At 37.6% G+C, this 23,584-nt stretch overlaps 1 protein-coding gene, 1 long non-coding RNA gene and 1 other non-coding gene across 3 annotated transcripts in view; 2 read left to right on the top strand and 1 right to left on the bottom strand.

Annotated features, from left to right (window-relative positions):
- LOC134745382 (uncharacterized) overlaps positions 1-23,584 on the bottom strand; it is a 120,853-nt gene that overhangs the window by 32,392 nt on the left and 64,877 nt on the right. The window lies entirely within an intron of this gene.
- The window catches only part of LOC134745361 (hemicentin-2), a 210,234-nt gene that overhangs the window by 147,890 nt on the left and 38,760 nt on the right, over positions 1-23,584 (top strand). Inside the window, exons 5-6 of the mRNA XM_063679392.1 lie at positions 16,887-18,041; positions 18,921-19,492. Coding sequence (XP_063535462.1) covers positions 16,887-18,041; positions 18,921-19,492 — 1,727 coding nt within the window. The remainder of the gene's footprint in view (positions 1-16,886; positions 18,042-18,920; positions 19,493-23,584) is intronic.
- Trnaa-ggc (transfer RNA alanine (anticodon GGC)) lies at positions 13,981-14,052 on the top strand. The gene has a single exon. It is a non-coding gene; the product is annotated as a tRNA-Ala (tRNA).

Raw genomic sequence — 23,584 nt, 5'->3', positions numbered from 1 at the left:
AATACATTAAGTACATATGACGTTACTACTTACCTGCTCTAGTGCGGGAATAACCACTTTCCGTGCCTATGTCGAAAATTTAAAGGGCCATATGTACTGTAAAACGTTGTACAATACACGTGCGAATAGGTTATTCGCAACTCGTGTCGATTTAAAACCCCTTCTGTCGTGTTTTAATTTATCACCGCTCGTTGCGAATTTCCTACTTTCCGCACTTGTATCTTAAATAGTGTTTAACGCCACAACAAAACATAGTAAAAAGAAAACGCAGACATAAAAAACATAGGACGCTAAAATAGGGTTACCCACTCAGCATAATGCCGCGGCCATCCGTGGCGCCGGTTTTCAGTGGGGACTTAAAACTATGAATTAGTGGCGACGTGGTGGCGACACTTATGTCGACGCCAATTTGCAAGTTACTAATTGTTAGGGCTAATCTATGTATGTTATAATAGTATGGAATTTTCTCTGATTTTTAGGGTTCCGTACCTCAAAAGGAAAAAACGGAACCCTTATAGGATCACTCGTGCGTCTGTCTGTCTGTCCGTCTGTCACAGCCTATTTTCTCCGACTGGACCAATTAAGTTTAAATTTGGTACGCATATGTAAGTTTGTGACCCAAAGATGGACATGTAACGTAAACAAATTAATTTTAAACACGGGGGCCACTTTTGGGGGGTAAATGACAAAATTAAAAAATAAAGTTTGTCAAACTATATCGTGTTACATATCAAATGAAAGAACTCATTGTGAGAATCTCAAATATATTTTTTTATAATTTTAAGATAAATAGTTTAGAAGTTATTCAAGAAAATAGGCAAAAAATGACCATTCCCCCCCTTTATCTCCGAAACTAGTCGGTCAAATATTTTGAAAAAAATACACAAAATAGATCTACCTATAGATCACCGGAAAACCTATTAGAAATGTGCAGTCAAGCGTGAGTCGGACTTAATTACTTAGTTTTTGATCCGACCCCTACGGGTTTTTTAAATACATTTAACATAAAAAATACATTGTTTAAATTGTGTAATGTACGGAACCCTTGGAATGCGAGTCCGACTCGCACTTGGCCGTTTTTTTCTTTTCTGAATGCGGCACTGGGAAGCCTACAAAATGCAACAGGTAATGAGATTATTTACTACACGTCATAACCTTTGTGACCTAAATTATTTAGTTCCACCACAATACCGAAGTTCTCTCGGGTACAGTATGCACGCAAAACGTTTGAATACCTAACTCTGGGTACTTAAAATTCACACCATAGAGACTATACATCTCTGTTATATTGTAGTAATTATTTCTTTTAAGTTTATTGTAAATGTTTACTCAGGTATTGGCTGTTCACGCTGTTGTATAAAAGTTGATTTGTATTCTTCATGTCATTGCAAATGTTGTATTAACTTGTGACTTGTGAAAGAGCCCTTGAGGCCTACTTACAGAACACATTTTTGAATTATAATTATTAAACCCCTCATATATATTAGTGGCTAAAAAATAAACGCATTCCCGTTGCCAGGGAGGTTTTGGGATTATACAACTTTTACTATGGGACCAACCCCAAAATCGCGAAAAAAAATTTGACTGTTTCATACATTTTGGCTGGTCCATTTTCTATGGGAGAGTGAATATTTTTTTCGCGATTTCGTGGTTCCCATAGTAAAAGTTGCTCAGTATAATCCTAAAACCTCCCTTGCACCGGGAATAGACTTATGTTTTAGCCACCCTGTAAACTGTAGTTGCAAACATCTCTAGGCTACGGTAATCGCTTAGTATTTATTACTCATCATTCGCTTGCCCTTATCCCATTCATTTGGGGTCGGCGCAGCATGTCTTTTTCTTCCATACCTCTCTCTCGCCCGTCATCTCATCACTCACTCGCATTCGTTTCATATCATCTCTCTCACAGTCCATCCACCTTTTCCTTGGTTTTCCTCTCCCGATACTTCCCTCCACATTCATTCGTAATACCTTTCTCGTCACATGCCTTTCATCCCTCCGCATTACATGTCCGTACCACGCTAGGCGATTCGCTCTTACTTTTTCTACTATAGGTGCAACTTTCAGGCTTAGTATTTATTACTCACGCACGTATTACATAGCTCGCTTGCCTCCGACGTAGTAAGTATTAAAGATGATAAATTTGCAAAATGGAAATCTTGTTAAAGATGAATTGTTGGCTCTGGCTAATTAGTGTCTTGTTACACGAAACGAAGCACATTCTGACATTTTTCATAATTAATTAATTACACACACTGGACCAGCGCGGTGACTACAGGATGACATTTTATTTAGTGCTCAAATAATCAATCAATATCAAAATATGATGGAATATTTTATACTTGCACTGATAACCAACTTTGAACCAACTGAGAAAATAATTATGAATATTTGTTACACAATTTGATGTATATTGACATTAATAACCATAGATAGCTATGCCCCTTCCTTCGATTTCCTTTTTTTCAATTTTTTGATTATTAAAATTTGAAAAGAAATACGAATTCCATACAATTTTTTAAAAAGGTCCTAACTTTTATAGTAACTAAAAAATGCAAAAAAATCTGAACGAAGGGGCATAGCTATAGATACTTAATATACATGTATACAAAATATCTGCTTTGGCTTAAGTTTGACTGGTAGAGAAGGCCTACCATTAAGTCCGCCTTTTGTACTGTAAGGTTTTGCAATAAAGCTTAAATAAAAACCTAAATTGTGTAATAGTACATTTCGATGCTAGTGCGGAAAGTATATCATTACTTCACGGCTCGTGGCAAGACTCGGACGAGTGAAGAATGACATTTCCGCACGTGTATCGAACGACGTTTTTTAATACAGTTGCGAAAAAATAAGAAAAACAACAAGTAAGGAATGGAATTCGAAACTTTTATATTATTAATTCTGAGACATAATTGACATTATGAAGAGGTGTTTTTCTAGCGTTTATTCGACTAGAATAGATATTTATTAAACCCACTTCAATGAGAGTTTTTTTTTTCAAATGCATGTTTTATAAGACAGAAACAATTGTAAATATTAAAACATTGTACTATTATTACCTAAATATCGTTATTTACGATTATTTGTGTATCGTATATTTATAAAACAATATCGAATGTTGCCTTTGGAAACTTAAAACATTCTTGCAGTAAGAAAATACGCCTCTTCTTTGACAGGCGTTCCGTTCTATTCAGACAAATTATTAAGAACGGTTTTTCAACATTAAAAAATAAACGTGTTATAATACTTATAATGATGAAGGGGTATGTAATAAAATATGAAATATGCATATTTTTCGTATTCTTACATTAACAGTAAGTTTTTATGTTGATTACGACGTTTAAAGGAAACTAATATTAACACTCATCAATAAGTAGTCATGAATTGGAACAAGTAAAAATTTTAAAAAATTGGAAAAGTAAAAAGCACTAGTTCGCGAAAACCAACTTTCCGCACGCTAACCAGCCACGAAAAGTAGCACTTTTTGAGCAACTGTATTAAAAAAATATTTTTCATCATTTCAATATCCAGGGAGAAAAATGGAGACTACGTTTGTATGGAGAAGCGGTCCTCCACTATCCTCTTTAGGATAAGCCTCTGAGATGTGCCACAGTTAATATTGATAGATTGATCGTGCTCATGGCTTGTGTATGCATATGGGGCATTTTCTATGAAAAGGGACCTTATTGTCGATGGCGCTTACGCCGCACGGCATCGCGCGGCATTGTATTTATATCCGAGCATCTTTAATAATGGCGTAAGCGCCATCGACAATAAGGTCCCTTTTTATAGAAAATACCACATATTGTCTTAGTAAATTCAGGGTTCAAGTGAAATCCTGCAGGCATTAAGGGTAATCCGAGCTGTGCGGGTTTTGGGCGACTTAGGCAAATCCCAGTGCTAATTTCCATTAGTGCCTGTCAATAATGCGTTGCGTATTCAGAGAATAATATTCGGCTAGTTGATGAACGGATTTGCGGATAGTCAAGGGCCTGACTCTCTTTGATAGAGAAAGATAGTCTTATTGCGATTTCTATAAGAGGAAAGAGAAAATAGTGCCATGCTTTGTCCTTATCACCGACCGGGTGGCATCATAGGTAGGAGGCGATGGCGAAATACCGAAATTTATAAGAGTGGAAGAGAAAAAATCCTATGCTGCCAAAATTTTATATGAATATTCTTTCTCTTACCCCCGGTTGCTCGGTGGCGCGTCTATAACTACTTGTATATACTATGTCTATGCGGATAGTTGATGAAATGTATTGTAGAAATGGTCGACCAACTTGCGTTTTTCTGTTGATCTGTCCCATGGGCCAGGGAATAACGGTTTCATATTGTCAGAAAAATGCTGTAGCACGTACTTTTTTAGGGTTCCGTACCCAAAAGGTAAAAACGGGACCCTATTACTAAGACTTCACTGTCCGTCTGTCTGTCTGTCTTTCCGTGTGTCACCAGGCCTCATGAACCGTGATAGCTAGACAGTTGAAATTTTCAAAAATGATGTATTTCTGTTGCCACAACAACAAATACTAAAAAGTACGGAAACCTCGGTGGGCGAGTCCGACTCGCACTTGTCCGGTTTTTTAGTAAATAGCCTGTAAATAAATGGTTCCATAATTACCAAAATGCCTGTGATGTTTTGTGTGTCGACACAAAACAAAGAAGAGTACGGCGCGCTGTTTCTAACCGACATTATAGTATCAACATAGAGTAACTTATACTAGAGCGGTACTGTCATAGTAAATTTTGTAACCCAGTAAATTCACTGCCATCTGTCTTCTGACACACTTTAAAACTAAAAATAAATATTTATAAAAATACGATAAAATGTATTTAAATATGGATAAATGATTTTTTTATAATCATAATCATAATCATAATCATTTATTTGCACATAAAAAGGGTTTTACATAGATATTATAAAAGTTTATTTTGGGTAAGGTTATTTGCATTAATTATTTTTATATGATTTTGACCCATGTTCTTTCACTGGTATGCGTTAAAATTATAAATAACAAACGAAACAGTCAACACCCTCTATACGAGTGTAGGCCAAAACTAGTGGCGCCATCTGATCGAGAATCAAATTTTCGTGATTTTCGAGGCACGTTTTTTCCTTAGACTGTAGCCATCTATTACGGAGTTATATCCATCTTTGCTTATATTTTGTATGACATGTCAAAAGTGCTTATTAATTTATTATTAAGCCTACTTGAATAAACGATTTTTGAAGTTGAAGTTGAAGACAATGTGATACGTTTTGGTTGAAAAAGTCACATTTTAACATTTACGTAACTCATTTGCGCCTATTTCATGTCATAGATATCGAAACTAACGGCCTGATTCGAACTTTAATATACGTCAAAAATTTGCTCTAGATACGATCGGACATGTCAGTGTCAAAAGTGACGTTTTTTTTGAAGAAACGTATTCAATCTATATCGTATCTAGAGCAAATTTTTGACGTTCCGTAAAGGAGCCCACTGACTATCAGTCCGCCGGAAGATATCGGCCTGTCAGTTGTAGGAAACTGTCAAATTTTTGTTCTAACTGACAGGCCGATATCGTCCGGCGGACTGATAGTCACTAGTCAGTGGGCCCCTTAAGGTTTGCCAATAAACGTGCAGAAAAAATACCCAGAACATTTCGTGAGAATTTTGCATATTTTCTGGCACAGCCTAAGCCCAGGTATCAAAAAATGTGTTGATTGAAAAGGTTTCGGGTCTTTTGGGATCACATTCCCTAAATAATTCAGCCAAGGAATTTACTCATGCCCCGTCTTCAATTATGTAAAACCTATTTCACATAGAGAGTAAGTACTGTGTAAATATATTACCAAGACCCCAAGCATATTTACCGTAGGTCCCGTTTACGAAGTCATTGTGTTAGGCACCTAAATTTTACTGGATGGTGTGAGAGACCTTTTTAGGGTTCCGTAGCCAAAGGGTAAAAACGGGACCCTATTACTAAGACTCCGCTGTCCGTCTGTCTGTCTGTCACCAGGCTGTATCTCATGAACCGTGATAGCTAGACAGTTGAAATTTTCACAGATGATGTATTTCTGTTGCCGCTATAACAACAAATACCAAAAAGTACGGAACCCTCGGTGCCCGAGTCCGACTCGCACTTGGCCGGTTTTTTATAATGAACGACAAAATATCAATTTGAACCATAGACATAGTATATACATATACAAGTAGTTATAGACGCGCGACCGAGCGACCGGGGGTAAGAGAAAGAATATTCATATAAAATTTGGGTAGCATAGGATTTTTTCTCTTTCACTCTTATAAATTTCGGTATTTCGCCATCGCCTCCTACTTATGATGCCACCCGGTCGGTGATAAGGACAAAGTATGGCACTATTTTCTCTTTTCTCTTATAGGAATCGCAATAAGACTATATTTCTCTATCAAAGAGTGTCAGGCCCTTGATTTGAACGCCACGCCTATCGTGCGCGGCGTCATTATGAACCTTGTCCGAATGCACGAAGGTTGATATTGGGCTGTAGCCGCGCGCGTCAGTTGACGTCTTTGGGGGCGTTCAAATATTACGTAACGCAATTTGGGGGGAGAAGGGAGGTCCTATAAAACGTTACAGGGTTAATCCCATACAAAACGCTACACCGTCACATTTATTGGGGACAAAATATTGCTCCTAACCTAACTTATAATAATGAAAAAATCCAAAAAAAAACAAACGGTCGGGCATAGGTATGATTAAAATACATCAAATGGTGTAAAAAAAAAATTCAATAATATTAATATCCAGAGCAAATGGGGACTGTCTACCTTTATATGGAAAGGCGGTTTCGGCTTTCGGGGCGGTCGTCCAATTTCGTGATTACCGTTGGTCAGTCCGTCATTTGTGGATGGATAGTGTAACTGGCCCTAAATGTTATAATAACCCATGCAGTTAAAACAGGTCATAACTTTAAGTCGAAAATTGCTCGATATGTTTCGCTCCATATTTGGGAGTTAGGCCTAATGTGCATTACAATGTACATTGTACACTCGGTTTCAATCTAATTAGGACCCTTCATAAATTCATTAACCATAAGTAACATAATATAGTATTTCTTTTGTTTCATTGCTATCTCAACCAACGAAATTGTATGGTCGGCCTTACGACGCGAGAGATCATTGTATTCAAAATAGGGACCTTTGCTCATAAAAGTAAGAAATACATATAGTCATCAAGTGTTCAAAATGATTTACACGCCTTTTCACTCTCAACAATACGTGTGTTCAGGCTATTCTGATCCCTCGCCCGCAAACAAAGCAAAAGTTGAAAAGTGAGTCTAATGCAAATGAAAATGAAGTCACGAAGCGAAAGGGCATCCAGGTAATGCCCCCCACCCCCCGAAAAGTAATTTATGTTGCCGCGACGACAGATGAAGGATATCGCGAAATCACAATATTCTTACTGCATTCGGAATTGTCTTATGCCAATATAATGCCAATTAAATTGCCTAGAATTTCATAATTAGCACAATTAACACAACCTCCTATTCCCGCGTTCTTATGGTTCCGTACCCAAAGGGTAAAAACGGGACCCTATTACCATAGAGTAACTTATACTAGAGCGTTACTGTCATAGTAAATTTTGTAACCCCAGTAAATTCACTGTCATCTGTCGACACACTTTAAAACTAAAAATAAATATTTATAAAAATACGATAAAATGTATTTAAATATGGATAAATGTTTTTTTTATTTGAATTAATTATTTTTATATGATTTTGACCCATGTTCTTTCACTGGTATGCGTTAAAATTATAAATAACAAACGAAACAGTCAACGCCCTCTATACGAGTGTAGGCCAAAACTAGTGGCGCCATCTGATCGAGAATCAAATTTTCGTGATTTTCGAGGCACGTTTTTTCCTTAGACTGTATCCATCTATTACGGAGTTATATCTATCTTTGCTATTACTAAGACTCCGCTGTCTGCATGTCTGTCCGTCTGTCATCAGGCTGTATCTCATGAACTGTGATAGCAAGAAATGAAATTTGAAATTGAAATTTTCACAGATAATGTATTTCTGTTGCCGTTATAACGACAAATACTAGAAACAGAATAAAATAAATATTTAAGTGGGGCTCCCATACAACAAACGTGATCATTAATACTGAAACTAGGTTAGAAATTTGATTTGATTATTATGGAATGTCAAAATTATGAAATAAATTGAATTGAATAAAGAGTAGTACGATTTATGTATCTATCTTAGCTGAATTGGGAATTGCTAGTCAATATCACTATAAAATTCCGAGAACCCACATTAACTTACAATGTTAGCAGTTTAAGACGCCATAAAGATTGGCAAGCGGGCAAGTTATATTACAACCTTATTTTATGTCCTAGCTAGATGCTTGGGACAGGTTGATTAGACGATTTCATCCTGCTATTGTATCAATTTCGTACTTAAATAATCGGTTGGACCATGGAGACTATATAAAGGAGCCAAATCTCTATGTATGAAAAGTGTCCATCAAAAAAACAGTAATTAGGCGGCGCCACCATACACCGAAATACTACCAAAAACAACCTACGTAATTTGGTCGGGTTATTTGTTGCCTTATATGGTTCATGTTATACTCATGTCCCAGAGCCTAACTAGCGCCACCGGAGAGATTAGGAACTATTATTTAAAGCTGAAAGCGGTCACTTTTGCAACAAGTCTGCCATAAGAGATTGGCATCCTTTCTATACCATCCATAGGTTGGACTTTGCGTTTGTTTAGTATCAGCTAGGGTGAATGCACTTTTTCTTGTCACACGTTGCCATGGTTACGGTCGTCTGAATCACTCTTAAAACCCTTGTTTTATGGTATTTAAACTAAACATACATTTCTATGGCATTTATAAGCCCTTTCCTTAATCGATTAATCCAATTGATCCATTACTTAGCATATTATATAGAACGTATACTCGTCCTCGCCAGCCCTAACAGCATTTATACGTCATTAAGACGTCTCTGACGTCACTTTGTTACCTGGGAGGCCAGATGTCGTAGGCAGGCCTCGTTGGCGATGGCGGGATAACTTGGACTCCTTTTTGAGAGACTGGCCGGATGTGACTCAAAACAGGGAGGAGTGGAGGAAGAGGGGGGAGGCCTTTGCCCAACAGTGGGACACAATAGGCTCGTAATAATAATAATATACCTATATATGTATAAACCCTTGTGTTATGGTATTTAAACTAAACATACATTTCTATGGCATTTATAAGCCCTTTCCTTAATCGATTAATCCAATTGATCCATTACTTAGCATATTATATAGAACGTATACTCGTCCTAACCAGCCCTAACAGCATTTATACGTCATTAAGACGTCTCTGACGTCACTTTGTTACCTGGGAGGCCAGATGTCGTAGGCAGGCCTCGTTGGCGATGGCGGGATAACTTGGACTCCTTTTTGAGAGACTGGCCGGATGTGACTAAAAACAGGGAGGAGTGGAGGAAGAGGGGGCAGGCCTTTGCCCAGCAGTGGGACACAATAGGCTCGTAATAATAATAATATACCTATATATGTATACTCGTACATCGGTCGGTTGATCCGTGTAAGTCTACTTAATGTTATGTTCTTATGTCGTCATATTGTATCTCTTTTTGTATTCGTTTGTAAATAACTATGTTATTAATTTTTCGCCATATTTTATGTCTCTTTTCTTTATGTTTCTTTATTTTTGTCTGTTACCTTCTGTGATTCTCACCTGATGGTCTCATCGGAAGATCAGCGCTGGAAGTCGCCAGCAGCATGCTGAGATGGGACCATTTCGTGACACTTTATTTTCACTATGTTCTTTTAATGTATGTCTATTGACTGTGTGTTTACGAATAAAAACTCTTCTATTCTATTCTATTCTACAATATTTTCTAACAAACCATGCTACTATTGTTACCTCGCGAAAAAACCGGCCAAGTGCGAGTCGGACTCGCCCACCGAGAGTTCCGTACTTTTGAGTAGTTATTGTTATAGCGGCAACATAAATACATCATCTGTGAAAATTTCAACTGTCTAGCTATCACGGTTCATGAGATACAGCCTGGTGACAGACAGACGGACAGTGGAGTCTTAGTAATAGGGTCCCGTTTTTACCCGTTGGGTACGGAACCCTAAAAACAGCAAAATAAAAGTTGATACCCATCTACAATGTAAAAAGGTTCTTTGCGTTTTGCAGTAAGCAAAAATTATATAAACTTAGCTGCTCTTAGCTCTGTAATACTCAATAAAATATAAGAGTAGAGCTAAGAATATTGTAATTCTTGTTCCCTATGAAAAATAAAGTTTAAAATTTATTTTTATTTTTTTAAGTGCTAACCCCAGTGGCGTAGCGCGAACTAATCTAGCCGTGGGCGAAATTGCTTCTGCGAGGCCCTTTTCCTTCACTGTGCCCGAAGGGGCCTCGCGCGAGGCCGTGGGCGAGGCCCACTTCACCCACGCCTAGCTACGCCACTGGCTAACCCTTTTCTAAGTTAACTTCTATTTTATTCCATTTACAGTAATATCAGAAAAGTACCTTAATGTCGTACAATATATGTTACGTTTTCAATCAAAAGGTACCACATTGTCGGTAAGGTTGATTTCTAATTGAAGCTACATGGAAATAGCGCCTTACTGACAAACGACAATAAGTACCCTTTTGGTTGAAAATGGCACATGTTACCCCATAAAGGCCTTTGTCCAGCAGTGGACGTCTTTCGGCCGAGATGAAATTACCCCATCAATACGTGTTCAATATAATTCCGCCAACGCAATCCATTCCCGAATAAGCCCTAATAAAATAAATTTCGCTCGGTATCCTGCAGACGTAGACATGATTGATGTACAATTCGGCCTGATGAAATGCCCAACTATGCTTAAATAAATAACTTGTGAATAATAAATGACCGGATACGAATTGGCTTCCTGTTTGTATGTTGTTTGTATTAAAAGTTGTAGGGGAGACTGGAGAAATTTGATCCTAGTGTAGACTTGATCTCCTAAATTATAGTTTTTACATAGAATAGGGTAGTGTACTACTAAATTATAGTTATTTTTAAATAGAGTAGTGTAATAACCAGCCCAATCAACTACTCTTTAGTATCTTTGTGAAACGTCGAAACGACTTGTTACTATGAAGAAGTGACCCATTCAGGTACAGAATTTGCATGCGATAATTGTGTATAAACAACTTGTGTATAATAAATGACGGACAGGCATTTGCTTCCTGTTTATTGTTTCTATTTAAAGTTTCACGGGAAATGATCCAGAGGGAGAAAGTTCGGCGATATTTGGACGCTGTTCGCGCTGAGCCACTGTTCTCGCCTTGACCCAATAGTCACTTAGTATATTCATAAAACTTGACCTTAATTAGTTAATTTATTCCTTTCTTATAAATACATAAGTCAAAATGATTTTTGTGTAAGAACTTCGAGCTCTTTCGATTCTTATTCTAGAATTATCCGAAAAAGGTAAAGAAAATTTTCTTAATCTGACGGATGGAATGTATAAATTTTCTTAATCTGACGGATGGAATGTATTTCGAACTTCTAACCGCCAGATTAAGAAAATGCGTAACACAACGCTCGAGGGAGAGGAGTGTTAGGGTCGGCAACAGGCATGTAACTCCTCTGGAGTTGCAGGCGTCCATAGGCTACGGAGACTGCTTAACATCAGGCGGGCCGTATGCTATGTATCCACAATCTACTTAACGATATTTTAACTGCCTACTAACCCCCCAACGGATCAACATCACACCAAAGATAGATATAATTCTGTAATAGATGGATACAGTCTAAGGAAAAAACGTGCCTCGAAAATCACGAAACTTTGATTCTCGATCTGATCGCGCCACTAGTTTTGGTCTACTCTCGTACAAAGGGGGTTGACAATTTTGTTCGCAACGCATATCAGTGAAAGTACATGGGTCAAAATCATATAAGAATAATTAATGCAAATAAAAAAAAACCATATTTAAATACATTTTAACGTATTTTTATAAACCTTCATTTTTAGTTTTAAAGTATGTCGATAGATGGCAGTGAATTTACAGTGGTTACAAAATTTACTATGACAGTACCGCTCTATTTTATTATGTCCTCTTTGATCACACTCATAATCTTAATCTAACACACTCGAGTTACTAGATAAATCCCCTCTTGGGCTTTTCTATGTCTGTATTAGTATAAAAGTTAGAATACCCTGTTACGAAACATAAAAATAAGCAACCCATTAATAATTATAACCCGTGAACTGCTCAAAGCTTGATCCGTGGGTATATTTACAGATTTATTATTATAAGGAGCGTGTACGAGTATGTAGCACACGGAAACATCCGCCCGATCGCCACATGGCTCTGGTTAGTGATGTGAAACTTTTCCCCATTTCCCCTTTTAATTTACAGGCCAATTCGAACGTACACTGACATCTGAATAATATATATATATATGTGTGTACTTTATTTATCAAGCAACATGGCTCATAAAAGCTGTGAAACATTAGAATTAAAATTAAAAATTAAGAATAATATTAAATTATGAATTCATTTTATTTAGTTATCGTGCGTCTCTCCCGCGACAATACATGCACGATGCACGGACAAGTACGTGCGAAATGCGCGATAACTGAATGACAGCAATAATAGTTTAACACTTAAATATTAATATTAAATTCATTTTACGGTAAAACTTACGGATTTGTAGACAGTACAGGATTTTCGGGGAAATTACTAAAATTACGTGAAATTACATTGTGATATTAATTTATTTTTCCTGCTTAAGAGGCCGGTGTCGATTTTAGTCGCAAAAATGTAAAATTGATAGATTTAGTCGGTGAAATTGTACACCTTTTGTTACCTAATTGAAATAACAAGTATACTGGTTTCTATTAGCACGTCTTCTTATCTTACCTTTTATCAGATCAATTTTTTGAAAACAGACTCACTAAATTAGTAATGTTTGCTTTTCTGATGGACGTTTAGGTAAACGCGCGTAAAGCACTGATTTTGTCGCTCTTATTTGTAAATTTCGTAAAGTTTGGACGGTTAAACATGGTAATTTTGTATTACACATATCCTGTACTCGACGTTTATCAGACTACATTTTTATTATTATGACTTTGAAGTAGTGTAAATGAAAGTTAGACGAAATCAATTTTCTTCAGAAAATACTTCAAAACAAGTGACAATTGCTCTGAAAATCGACTTAATTTCAACGTAATTTTGATACTTAAACAATCTACAACATTTGCTGAAACTATTCTTATACATCAATTTGTATAATTTACCACCATAAATTTTTGATGAATTTTTAAAAACTGCCCCTTCTTTTCATATAATACCGGTGACGCACGCTCGCGACCTCATTATTAAAAGGCAAGATGAGAAGACGTGCTAATAGAAACCAATACTTGTTATTTAGATATTACGTAACAAAACGTGTATAATTTCAACGACTAAATCTATCAATTTTAAATTTTTGCTCCAAAATCGACTACGGCCTCTTAATCATGAAACTTAGAAAGCCTACTATTTTGTCTCTACTTATTCAGATAAATGTCCATGTGACGGATAATGACTAATTAATTTGACGCCATTTATTTCAAACATTTTAATTTTTTAGTTAGGTTTAGTTTTAGTTGTTTTAACTTGTTTTATTATATACATATGTAGATCATAATTTCTCCTATTATATTTTTGTACATAATTCTACTCTGTTACATTAAATCTTATATAGATCCTTAAGTCTCAAAAGCTTGATCCTTTTCTTGGCAAAAAAAAATTAGTTAAAGTCTTGTTTGTGTGTAATAGGAGGCAATAGAACGTTAATAAGTATCTATAAATTGTATATACAGATGTCAATCACAATGAAAAAATCAACGATGATCAACTCTGGTCATCTGGTCTGGTCAGGTGGTCTGGTGGTCTTAATATGCAGATGTCGCTAGTGACGTCGTCACAGTTGCAATGATTAAATTCGCGTTGATTGACGGATGGTCAGCTGGCGCAATTGGTAACGCATTGGACCGGCAATCCAAGGATGTGGGTTCGAGTCCCACGTTGACCAGAGTTTGATCATCGTTGATTTTTTCATTGTGATTGACATCTGTATATACAATTTATAGATTGTAATAATGTGGTACGTCCCACAATAAAAAAGGAAAAATATATTAACATTTAAGTTAATAATTATTTTCAAAAAATACTAAAAAACGAGTATAAGTATAACAAAAAAAGCGGGTGCCGCTTCTTCTGGCTAGTGTTTAATTTCTTTCCATACAAACGTGAAGGACCCTACTACTCCTTATGTTTGGCAATTATTCCCAGAAACATGGGAACGGGGAAATGCCCTTATCCCATCACTAGCAATGCCCGATTCATATAAACAAGATAATCGTAATTATTCTCGGACGTTGCGTTCTATTTCGTAAATGTTATTACTAACTCTCTGATCCTACACCGTGTTATGGAGTAGACAGACAAAACCTAAACATGCAATGAACGCACAGGAATTAAGATTTTTAAACACACGCTAATAAAATAAAAACTTTAAAATCCCGCTTCTCATAGATCTAGACTGTAGGTTAATCTCACCCAGAATCGTTACTATAAAATCACCCGACTATAGTTTAAAAGTTGGCACCTATGGTCCAAAATTAACTCATGTAACTTCGTTTACTATTTGCATGTAGTTCTGCGCTAAATATTTATATAAGTAAATGGAAGAATGAACGCAGACAAAACTAAATAGAACATTGCTAATTACAGATGTAGATGTAGTGTATAATAATTTTCCATCGTATCACGGAAACGTACGAAGGTGTCTTGCTATTTCAGTCAGTCTCGGTACAAGAAGTAGTGAGGTTGACTGAAGTAGCATGACAAATACGAACGTTTCCGAGAAAATACAGACAATTATGCAATTATAATTAGTGAACTCAAGCGGAAACTCAGAACTTAGCTAGTGGAGAATAGTTTTTACTCCTTAAATGGATATTTTCATTATTTTAATAGGTGACATACTTAGTTTTAATTATTATTCTTATTAACTACTTTTATATTAACTGACATTCCAATTTGCAAAAATGCTACTGTGTAGTGTGTGTATATAGCTAAGCAAATGTATTGACATAGGAATGATTTGCATGGTAGTTTTTAAATTTCGGAATATTATATGTTTCAACCCATATTTTGCATGCCTGATGTTGGTAAATTATGTGAACCTGTAAATATCTTTTAATTACTTCTATTATGTACCACTTTTTATAAATGATAAAGACATTGATTGATTGCACTACATCTGTATACTTAATTACATGTTGAACTTGTGAAACATAGTTTTAGTACTGGACTATAGGTTTTACGTTAGCGTTATTCGATCATAAAAAAATCTGAAATGTGTTTTAGTATTAACTTTAAATATAAACTCGGTATAAGAGTTGTTGGATAAAGTTTATACAGCACTTCTCTAATTAGCCATGATCCGTAGCGATATTTAAAATCAGCAGTGAACACGGTGTATAAGTATGCGCTTTATGCGGGGAAAGAAATATGGCACAACTTTCAATATTTTATGCCAGTTTCCATTTGGGATAAACTACCAGGCATTCGTAATTAATGAGCGTACTTATATTTATATTCGCCCTGTTGCGGAAAGTGCCGTTTAATGATTGCAACGACAAATTAAATGTGTATTTAATTTACATACTTTATCGAAAGTAATGTTCACTAAATAAATTTAATTTATATAAAGTCAAAATTTATATAAAATTAAACCATACGAGTCATATAATAGATAACCCTATACCCAATATGTATATGCCTTCAAAATTATTAAATATTTAACTACTTATCTTTTCCTTTTCCTTCTGGCCTCAAAGTCCTCAAACTATCTCCATACCAAATTTCATCTCAATCAGTACACCGGTTTAAGAATGAAGATGTGCTTTCTTATTTATAATAATATTAGTAGGGGTTGGCCAGGCATCTCCTCGTCAGAATAATATAAAGAAGTATTAGAAGTATGAAAAATAAGTTTTACATTTAAAATAACGCGGTAATTTCAAAATACACGCCCGTAAACGTGAGTTAATCTACTTCATATTTCCCTGAATAAGTACCTACCTACCACTTTTTAGTTATAAATATAAAAAGTGTATTATAACCAGCGATTTATAACAATTTTAAGCATCCTCCACGCTTATATTATTTAAGCACTCATTTTGCTTGCTACTTTAATATTTTAACGTTAAACAAATTTTCTCGGAGAAATTTACAGGGACGTGGGTCCAGAGCGAATCTACTGAATCTAGGTTATTTTTTACATTAACTACTCTGGAACTTCAAATGAACTATTGTATTTTCTTTTAAGAAACACTACAACACTAAAAAACCAATGAATATAAAATGGTTTGTAACATGTGTATAAGAAACTACTTAATATAACATAAAACAAAATGTGAGAATATAATACATAAGAATTACTAAAATGGCCGGCTATTATTAGGCACTTACATGTACCTACTTATCTAAAGTAATAATCAAAAAGCAATAAGGATATTGTACGTAGTGCCCATTTCTATGTAAATATGAATCCTTTAGGGTAGTCTGTAAAGTGATTCGCAATTTTCTTTTGCGATTTTGTTAATTTTCTTTTTTATAAAACAAACGCAACCTCATCGAGTTGAAGCTCGTCGAGATGTTCTTTTATGATTACGTGGTACTTACTAATGTTATTGATGATGACTTGTGTAAAACCTAAGTATAAAGTAAAGTACTTTCGGCAGTTACCTCGTCTCAAAGTGTTATTTAAAACTGAGGTTGAATACAATAATTACTTACCTATGTGCATTTTTGATGTTCTATGAAACAACCACTAAACCAAATGTGTTTTGTCTACAGATTTCCCTCGAGTCGAAGTCGGCCCCGAAAATCCGCTGCGAGTAGAACTCGACGGCAGCGCCACCATGGAGTGCAAAGTTGATGCCAAACCGAAAGTCAACTCCGTCACCTGGATGAGGAATGGCAAATTTATATCCAACTCCTTCACTCACACTATCCAGGGTGTGACCGTGCAGGACGCAGGCAAATACTCCTGCTCCGCTGACAATGGACTGGGGCGCTCCGGCGAGCGAGAAATCTTCGTCGATGTCCTATACCCACCCACCGTCACCGTCGAGTCCAAAACCTTTGAGGCTGAAGAGGGCGGCACCGTCAAGATCCACTGCGAAGTGTCCGCCAATCCTGAACCCATATCGATAGAATGGACCATGGAAGGCAAACCTGACTTCAAACAGAACGGCAACGATTTACTGCTGACGCGCGTGAACGCCGACATGGCCGGCACGTACGTGTGCCGCGCCATCAACGTCATATCCGCGACCAATGGGAAGCGAGTCGAGCGCGCCAGCAGCGCGTCTGTAGCTGTACTGGTGCGCCACAAGCCCGGCCCCGCACGCGTCAGCCCCGACCGACCAGTAGCACAGGAGGGCGCTGGTGTCACCCTCACTTGTATAGCGCGTCCGCCCGGCTGGCCCGCGCCCCAATACCGCTGGTTCCGCGACATCGACTCCGCCGACGCCAAACCCCAAGTGCTCGCCACTGGCAACAAATACACCATCCCGAGCGCCCATCTCGGCAGCGAAGGCGTCTACCACTGCCAGGCCACCAACGAGCTCGGCCACGGCGACCTCGCCTCCGTAACTCTCGAAGTCCACCAGCCCCCCAGATTCCAAGCCAAACTCCAGCCCCACATGACAAAGCCCTCCGGCGAACAAGACTTCTCCGTAACTTGCAGTGCGCTCGGCAAACCCCGCCCGAACATCAAGTGGTACAAAGACAACTCCGAGATCAAACTCGACGGGAACTTGTACGAAGTCAAAACTGATATCACAGAGGGCAGAAACTCTGTTTACAACGTGCAGAGTACGCTGAGATTCTACGGAAAAGCGCGACCGAGCACTAACGACCTACTGCCGGAGGATAGGGGGATATATTCGTGTACGTTCGAGAATGAAGTCAAGAAAGTCGAGTCCACTATGCATCTGCGGATAGAACGTAAGTTTTAATTATCTCGTTATGCTGAAACTTGCACGCTCTAAACTTCTCATTGTGTCACTGTATGTTAAACTTTATAATTGCAATAATCAAATAGGATTAGTTTAGTTGAGTTTATTATTGCATTTAAATACTATTAGCTTTTGCCCGCGACTCCGTCTGCGTGGAATTAGTTCCAGCAGTTAGAGTAAGTATACCGCCTGGATAAAATCTAATGGCAATAATTTTGACCATAGTATGCTTAATTGCTTACACCAATTAACAGGCAATTCATTAATTTTCTCATCCATGTCTGTCTGTCTGTTACCTCTTCACGCCGAAACCGCTATACCGATTTAGTTGAAATTTAGTATAGCGGATCGGGGAAATCCTGAAGAAAGGCCAGGTCAAGAGCACCCTAAACCGGCGAGCATGTATGAGGAATGTTATGAAAGTGAAGGAAGCGAAAGAGGTATGTCAGGATCGTAGCAAGTGGAAATCCGTGGTCTCTGCCTACCCCTCCGGGAAATAGGCGTGATTATATGTATGTATGTATGTATGTTAGTATAGAGTTAGTTTGAGTCCCGGGGAAGGACATAGGACATAGGACTAGTTTTTATCCCAGAAGTCATCCTTTAAAGGGATGAAAAGGGGCGGTAGAAGTTTGTATTGGGAATCGATAAAAATCAGATTGGATAAAAAATAAGCTACCCAAATTACTAACTCCACGCAGACGAAGTCGCGGGCAAAAGCGAGTTCACAAAGATTTAGGAAGAGATTAATATATTAATTTCTTTATTTAATGGTGACATGAGTCAGATCAGCGATGTTTTCTTACACACACTTTCTCTCTTGTTATTTTGTATGCTTTTATTTAATCGTTACAATGATTTTTAACAGATGAACCAATACCCATCAAGCAACAGAAAAAAGTAGCATACGACGTTAAAGAAGTCGCCGAAATCTCATGCCGAGTGCAAGCGTACCCCAAGCCAGAATTCCAATGGTTCTACGGCTCAAACACGGCCCCACTGCAAATGTCTTCCGACGGACATTATGAAATAAACACTAGTACAGACAACAATGATTCCTACTTCAGCGTGCTGAAGATAAGAAATGTAAAACCACAGGACTATGGCGATTATTACTGCAACGTTAAAAACTCCCTTGGCAGCGTGCGACCACAGATAAAATTACAACCTAAAGGCGCGCCAGAAACGCCTAAAGCGCTCACTAGTAAAAAAATCGGTCCTAGTTACGTGACCCTTCAATGGGAGGCTGGATTCGACGGGGGGCTGTCAAGTACCAAATACTTCGTGATATACAGGCGTGTGGGAGCCCCGGGCGCTCCGGGGGCTTCGGATTGCGTGGCAGAACGCACGGCGGCACAGGACTGGATGGAGTATGACTGCGGGCGCTCCAATCCGTGCAATGTGACGAGATTGGATCAGCACAACTCTTACTCTTTCAAGGTACGTTGAAACTTATTAAGATTTCCGTATCTTAGGTACTCTATCTAACTTGGTCATTAGGTATATACAAAGTTTCATCAATATTGGTCCGTCAATACGTCACATTGTTTGAGAAGAGAACAACATTTATAATAAGTTTTTGGCAAAAAATTCATTTTTGGTACAAGCTTTTATCGCTGACTGTACTTTTTTTTCCACAGGCAACTAATACTCATCGAGACAATTTTAAAAACCCCAAACACGCGTTGCGTTGTTTTATCACAGAGTTCCTATGGCCACCTCCTGTCTCCATCATCAGATCAGCTCGATGGTGCCATAATATTGCATTGTCACACGACTTACATATGTATGCAAATTTTCACCTTCATCGGAAACCGGGAAGTGGGTCAAATTTAACTTGCAAGATTTGACCCTTACAAACATTTTACCTACATAGGTACATTGGAAGTTAAATAAAAGCTTGTAAAAAGAACGCTATACGTAGCGTACGGCGTGAACTAAGACCAAGACAATTATCATTCGAACAATGGTTGACAGCAATATTAGTAAATGGTTTCATGATTCATATGAATTTATTCGAAAATATTTGTGGCAACAAAAATTGATATTTCGCTCACAGCTTTTTCATGTAAATTGAACCCTAGTTTAGAACTATGTACAAATTAATAAACTTCTTTTTTATCACACTTGCTCGTAAAAGGTGTTATTACTCGTACACGTAGGCGATGCTGTCCGTAAATCTTAAATTTCGACCTAGGACTATAATTTACGTTCGAAATTAGGCAGAAGTTTTATTTATTTTCCTTTTTTTTTCCTAATAAGTGTAATGAAAAACTGTTCGTATATTCTCGTCTACCGCCCTTAATACCTTAGTACTATTGAAAAACCGGCCAAGTGCGAGTCGGACTCGCGCAAGAAGGGTTCCGTACCATTACGGAAAAAAACAGCAAAAAAATCACGTTTGTTGTATGGGAGCCCCATTTATATTATTCTGTTTTTAGTATTTGTTGTTATAGCGGCAACAGAAATACATCATCTGTGAAAATTTCAACTGTCTAGCTATCACGGTTCATAAGATACAGCTTGGTGACAGACAGACAGACGGACAGCGGACTCTTAGTAATAGGGTCCCGTTTTTACCCTTTGGGTACGGAACCCTAAAAACACTGCGCAGTAAGCAAATACAAAGATTACAAATACTTAATATTGAAAGCGGGGTATTTTGGCGAGTTTCCGATATTTCGGCGTGTTCCCGATATTTCGGCGTAATTGCACATGCCTTCTCTCGGAGTAACTGACATGCAGATTTGCAGATAGCAAGTGCAAATGTGCCGTAATATCGCAAACTCTCCTAAACAAATCTACATGGTAGATACCTTGTTTTCAATAGTATTTACAAATAGTTATTATTGATTTATTGTAAATATTGTAATAGAGAGGTAAATTTAAGTCGTAAGATAAGAACTTGCCCGCTAGAGTGACAGCCGAAACAGGCGGCGCTGTACCTACTACACCCCTAGAAATAGTATATACAAGTAGTTACAGACGCCCCACCGAGCGACCGGGGGTAAGAGAAAGAATATTCATATAAAATTTGGGCAGCATAGGATTTTTTCTCTTTCACTCTTATAAATTTCGGTATTTCGCCATCGCCTCCTACCTATGATGCCACCCGGTCGGTGATAAGGGTTATTTTCTCTTTCCTCTTATAGGAATCGCAATAGATTATCTTTCTCTATCAAAGAGTGTCAGGTCAGGCCCTTGATATTAACAAATCGTTTTGACAGTTCTAAAAAAGAAACTGATTTGACTAGTAGGGGAATGCCCTATTAAGTAATCTTTGGTATTTATAATGTAAATAACTATGTTAGCTTCGAATATAAAGATTATTAAAAGCTTGTGCATTAAGATAAACTTAAAATAACGCTAAAAATGATTCATACTTCTTACATTACATAGATTGAAAATCTTAAATATCACTCACACAAGTCCAGTTCGGTGAAGGGGATCAAAGTATTTTATTTCCGGATCAAAAGGCTGTATTATTTTAGTAAACAAGAAAATGCGCAAAGAGTTATAAGATTAGGTAAAGCGGAAGAAATATCCTAGGCCCGTGCACAGATTTAGTTACTAGACAACGCGTTGTTAAGTAGGTATTTAGTCAAAGTTGCGGTCACCGCACATACTTTCTTACATGTAAAGTATATCGCTGCGAATTGCTACGGTACGGTAACCGTAGACTTTTTAGTAGTAAGGTTTCCCCAGTTGGGTTCTGCTCTAGATCTGGAATGACATCCGCTGTGCTGTGCCCTACCACGCAAAGGAAAATGACATTCACAGTGCGCATACCTCTCTTTTGGACGTAATCTAAGGACATACCCGGGTCCAATCCCGGGGCTCCTTCCCAAAGGCCTGTCAAGCCTCCTCCAGGTGAATGAAATATAAAGCATTTTCAATGGAAAAAGCCGTTGCCGATAAAACCTCAAAATGGTACCATCTTTTATATGGAATTTTGCAGACGGTCAAAGCTAATTGCATATGGTACGAGTATACTTAATAATGACTGATAATCTCGACATTGGACCTTTTTGCATGAAGAACGATAATTCCCTAGACCAGCATTTCCCAAACTATCGGAGCGAATACCAAGTGGGCCCTGAAACTACTACAAGGAAATCTGAGCGTTACTAATAATATTTTAAGACGTCTAAGTGTTGAGGTTGAGCCCCATAATGGCAGTTTTTATTTAGTTTAGAATATGGCATTATGGTCGAAGCTCAGTCAACTGTGGGAACCACTGCCCTAGATGGTTCTCCGTTAAAACAGTATTAGTACGGTGTAATAAGACAACATCAATTATAATATTATTTCATCAACTATTAAATCTAATTTCACTGCAATTATTTTGGTATCGGCCATATTTTTTTTTGTTTTTACTTTCATGTAGAAGTGCAGTTCTAATATCCCTACTACTATTATAAATGCGAAAGTAACTCTGTTCTGTCTATCTGTTATCTCTTCACGCTTAAACCGCTGAACCGATTTAGTTAAATTTTTGTACGGAGATAGTTTCAGGCCCGATGAAGGACGTAGGATGGTTTTTATCATAATCATCATCATTCCACGCAGACAAAGTCGTTGGCAGAACCTAGTAGGGACCCAGTGTACCCAATAAGTAGAGACAGCTAGTTTTAAAGGGTCCATCTATTAGTGAAGTGATCTGGGGCCCGCTTTGACTGAAATTCCGTATTCGTGCCCTCCGGGACATAGCCATAGCGTACACTGTATGTATGATTAATATCCTTGCCCTATTGAAACCAAATTATTAAGGGTATTTTGTTTGATTTATATATATATACCTACTTAGTTTGTGAGAAGTGTTAACGTCGTAACGAGATAGGTCGACAAAAGTTCATCTACGTAAATGTGCCTACTTTGCTCCCCACTGGGTAATTGTGCTCCCACAGTCTTTATATGTGAAATTTATATCACAGCCTCATGAGAAATACATCTGTGAAAATTTCAACTGTCTAGCTATCACGGTTCATGAGATACAGCCTGGTGACAGACAGACAGACGGACAGTGGAGTCTTAGTAATAGGGTCCCGTTTTTACCCTTTGGGTACGGAACCCTAAAACCAGTACGTGTACACTCTTTTTTTAAAGAACCCCATACTGTATAGACTCTCAGCCACTCTCGGGAAAACCTCGGCGGAGCTCATTCGGCAGCCGGAGCGTCCGCGGGAGAAAATTCCTTAAGGCCGTTCCATCGGTTTGCCGCTGTCACTGTCACATTTCGCAAGCAAGAACGGGAAAGATCATGCGCGCCAAGTGTCAATTTTGATCGAATTTTGTCGATTTTTAATTATTTTAAAAACGTTACCTTACAATATCGAAATTCGAAAGCTATGAAATTAAGTAAGTAAATATTCTTTATTGCACCAAAATTACTAAAATCTACATCTAAATTACTATTTAAGTTAAGATTGTTTTTCTTCTTTTTTTGTTTATAGTATCACATAATAAATAACCGAGTAAAGTTGGATTAAAAGTCCGAGTTAGAGGTTACTTTGGGAATTAATTGTATCAAGT

The sequence above is a fragment of the Cydia strobilella genome, chromosome 1 (genome assembly GCF_947568885.1).
Source record: "Cydia strobilella chromosome 1, ilCydStro3.1, whole genome shotgun sequence".
In the NCBI taxonomy this organism is placed as follows: domain Eukaryota; kingdom Metazoa; phylum Arthropoda; class Insecta; order Lepidoptera; family Tortricidae; genus Cydia; species Cydia strobilella.
The sequence above is the reverse complement of the archived record's forward strand: the minus strand, read 5'-3'. Positions and strand labels throughout refer to the sequence as shown.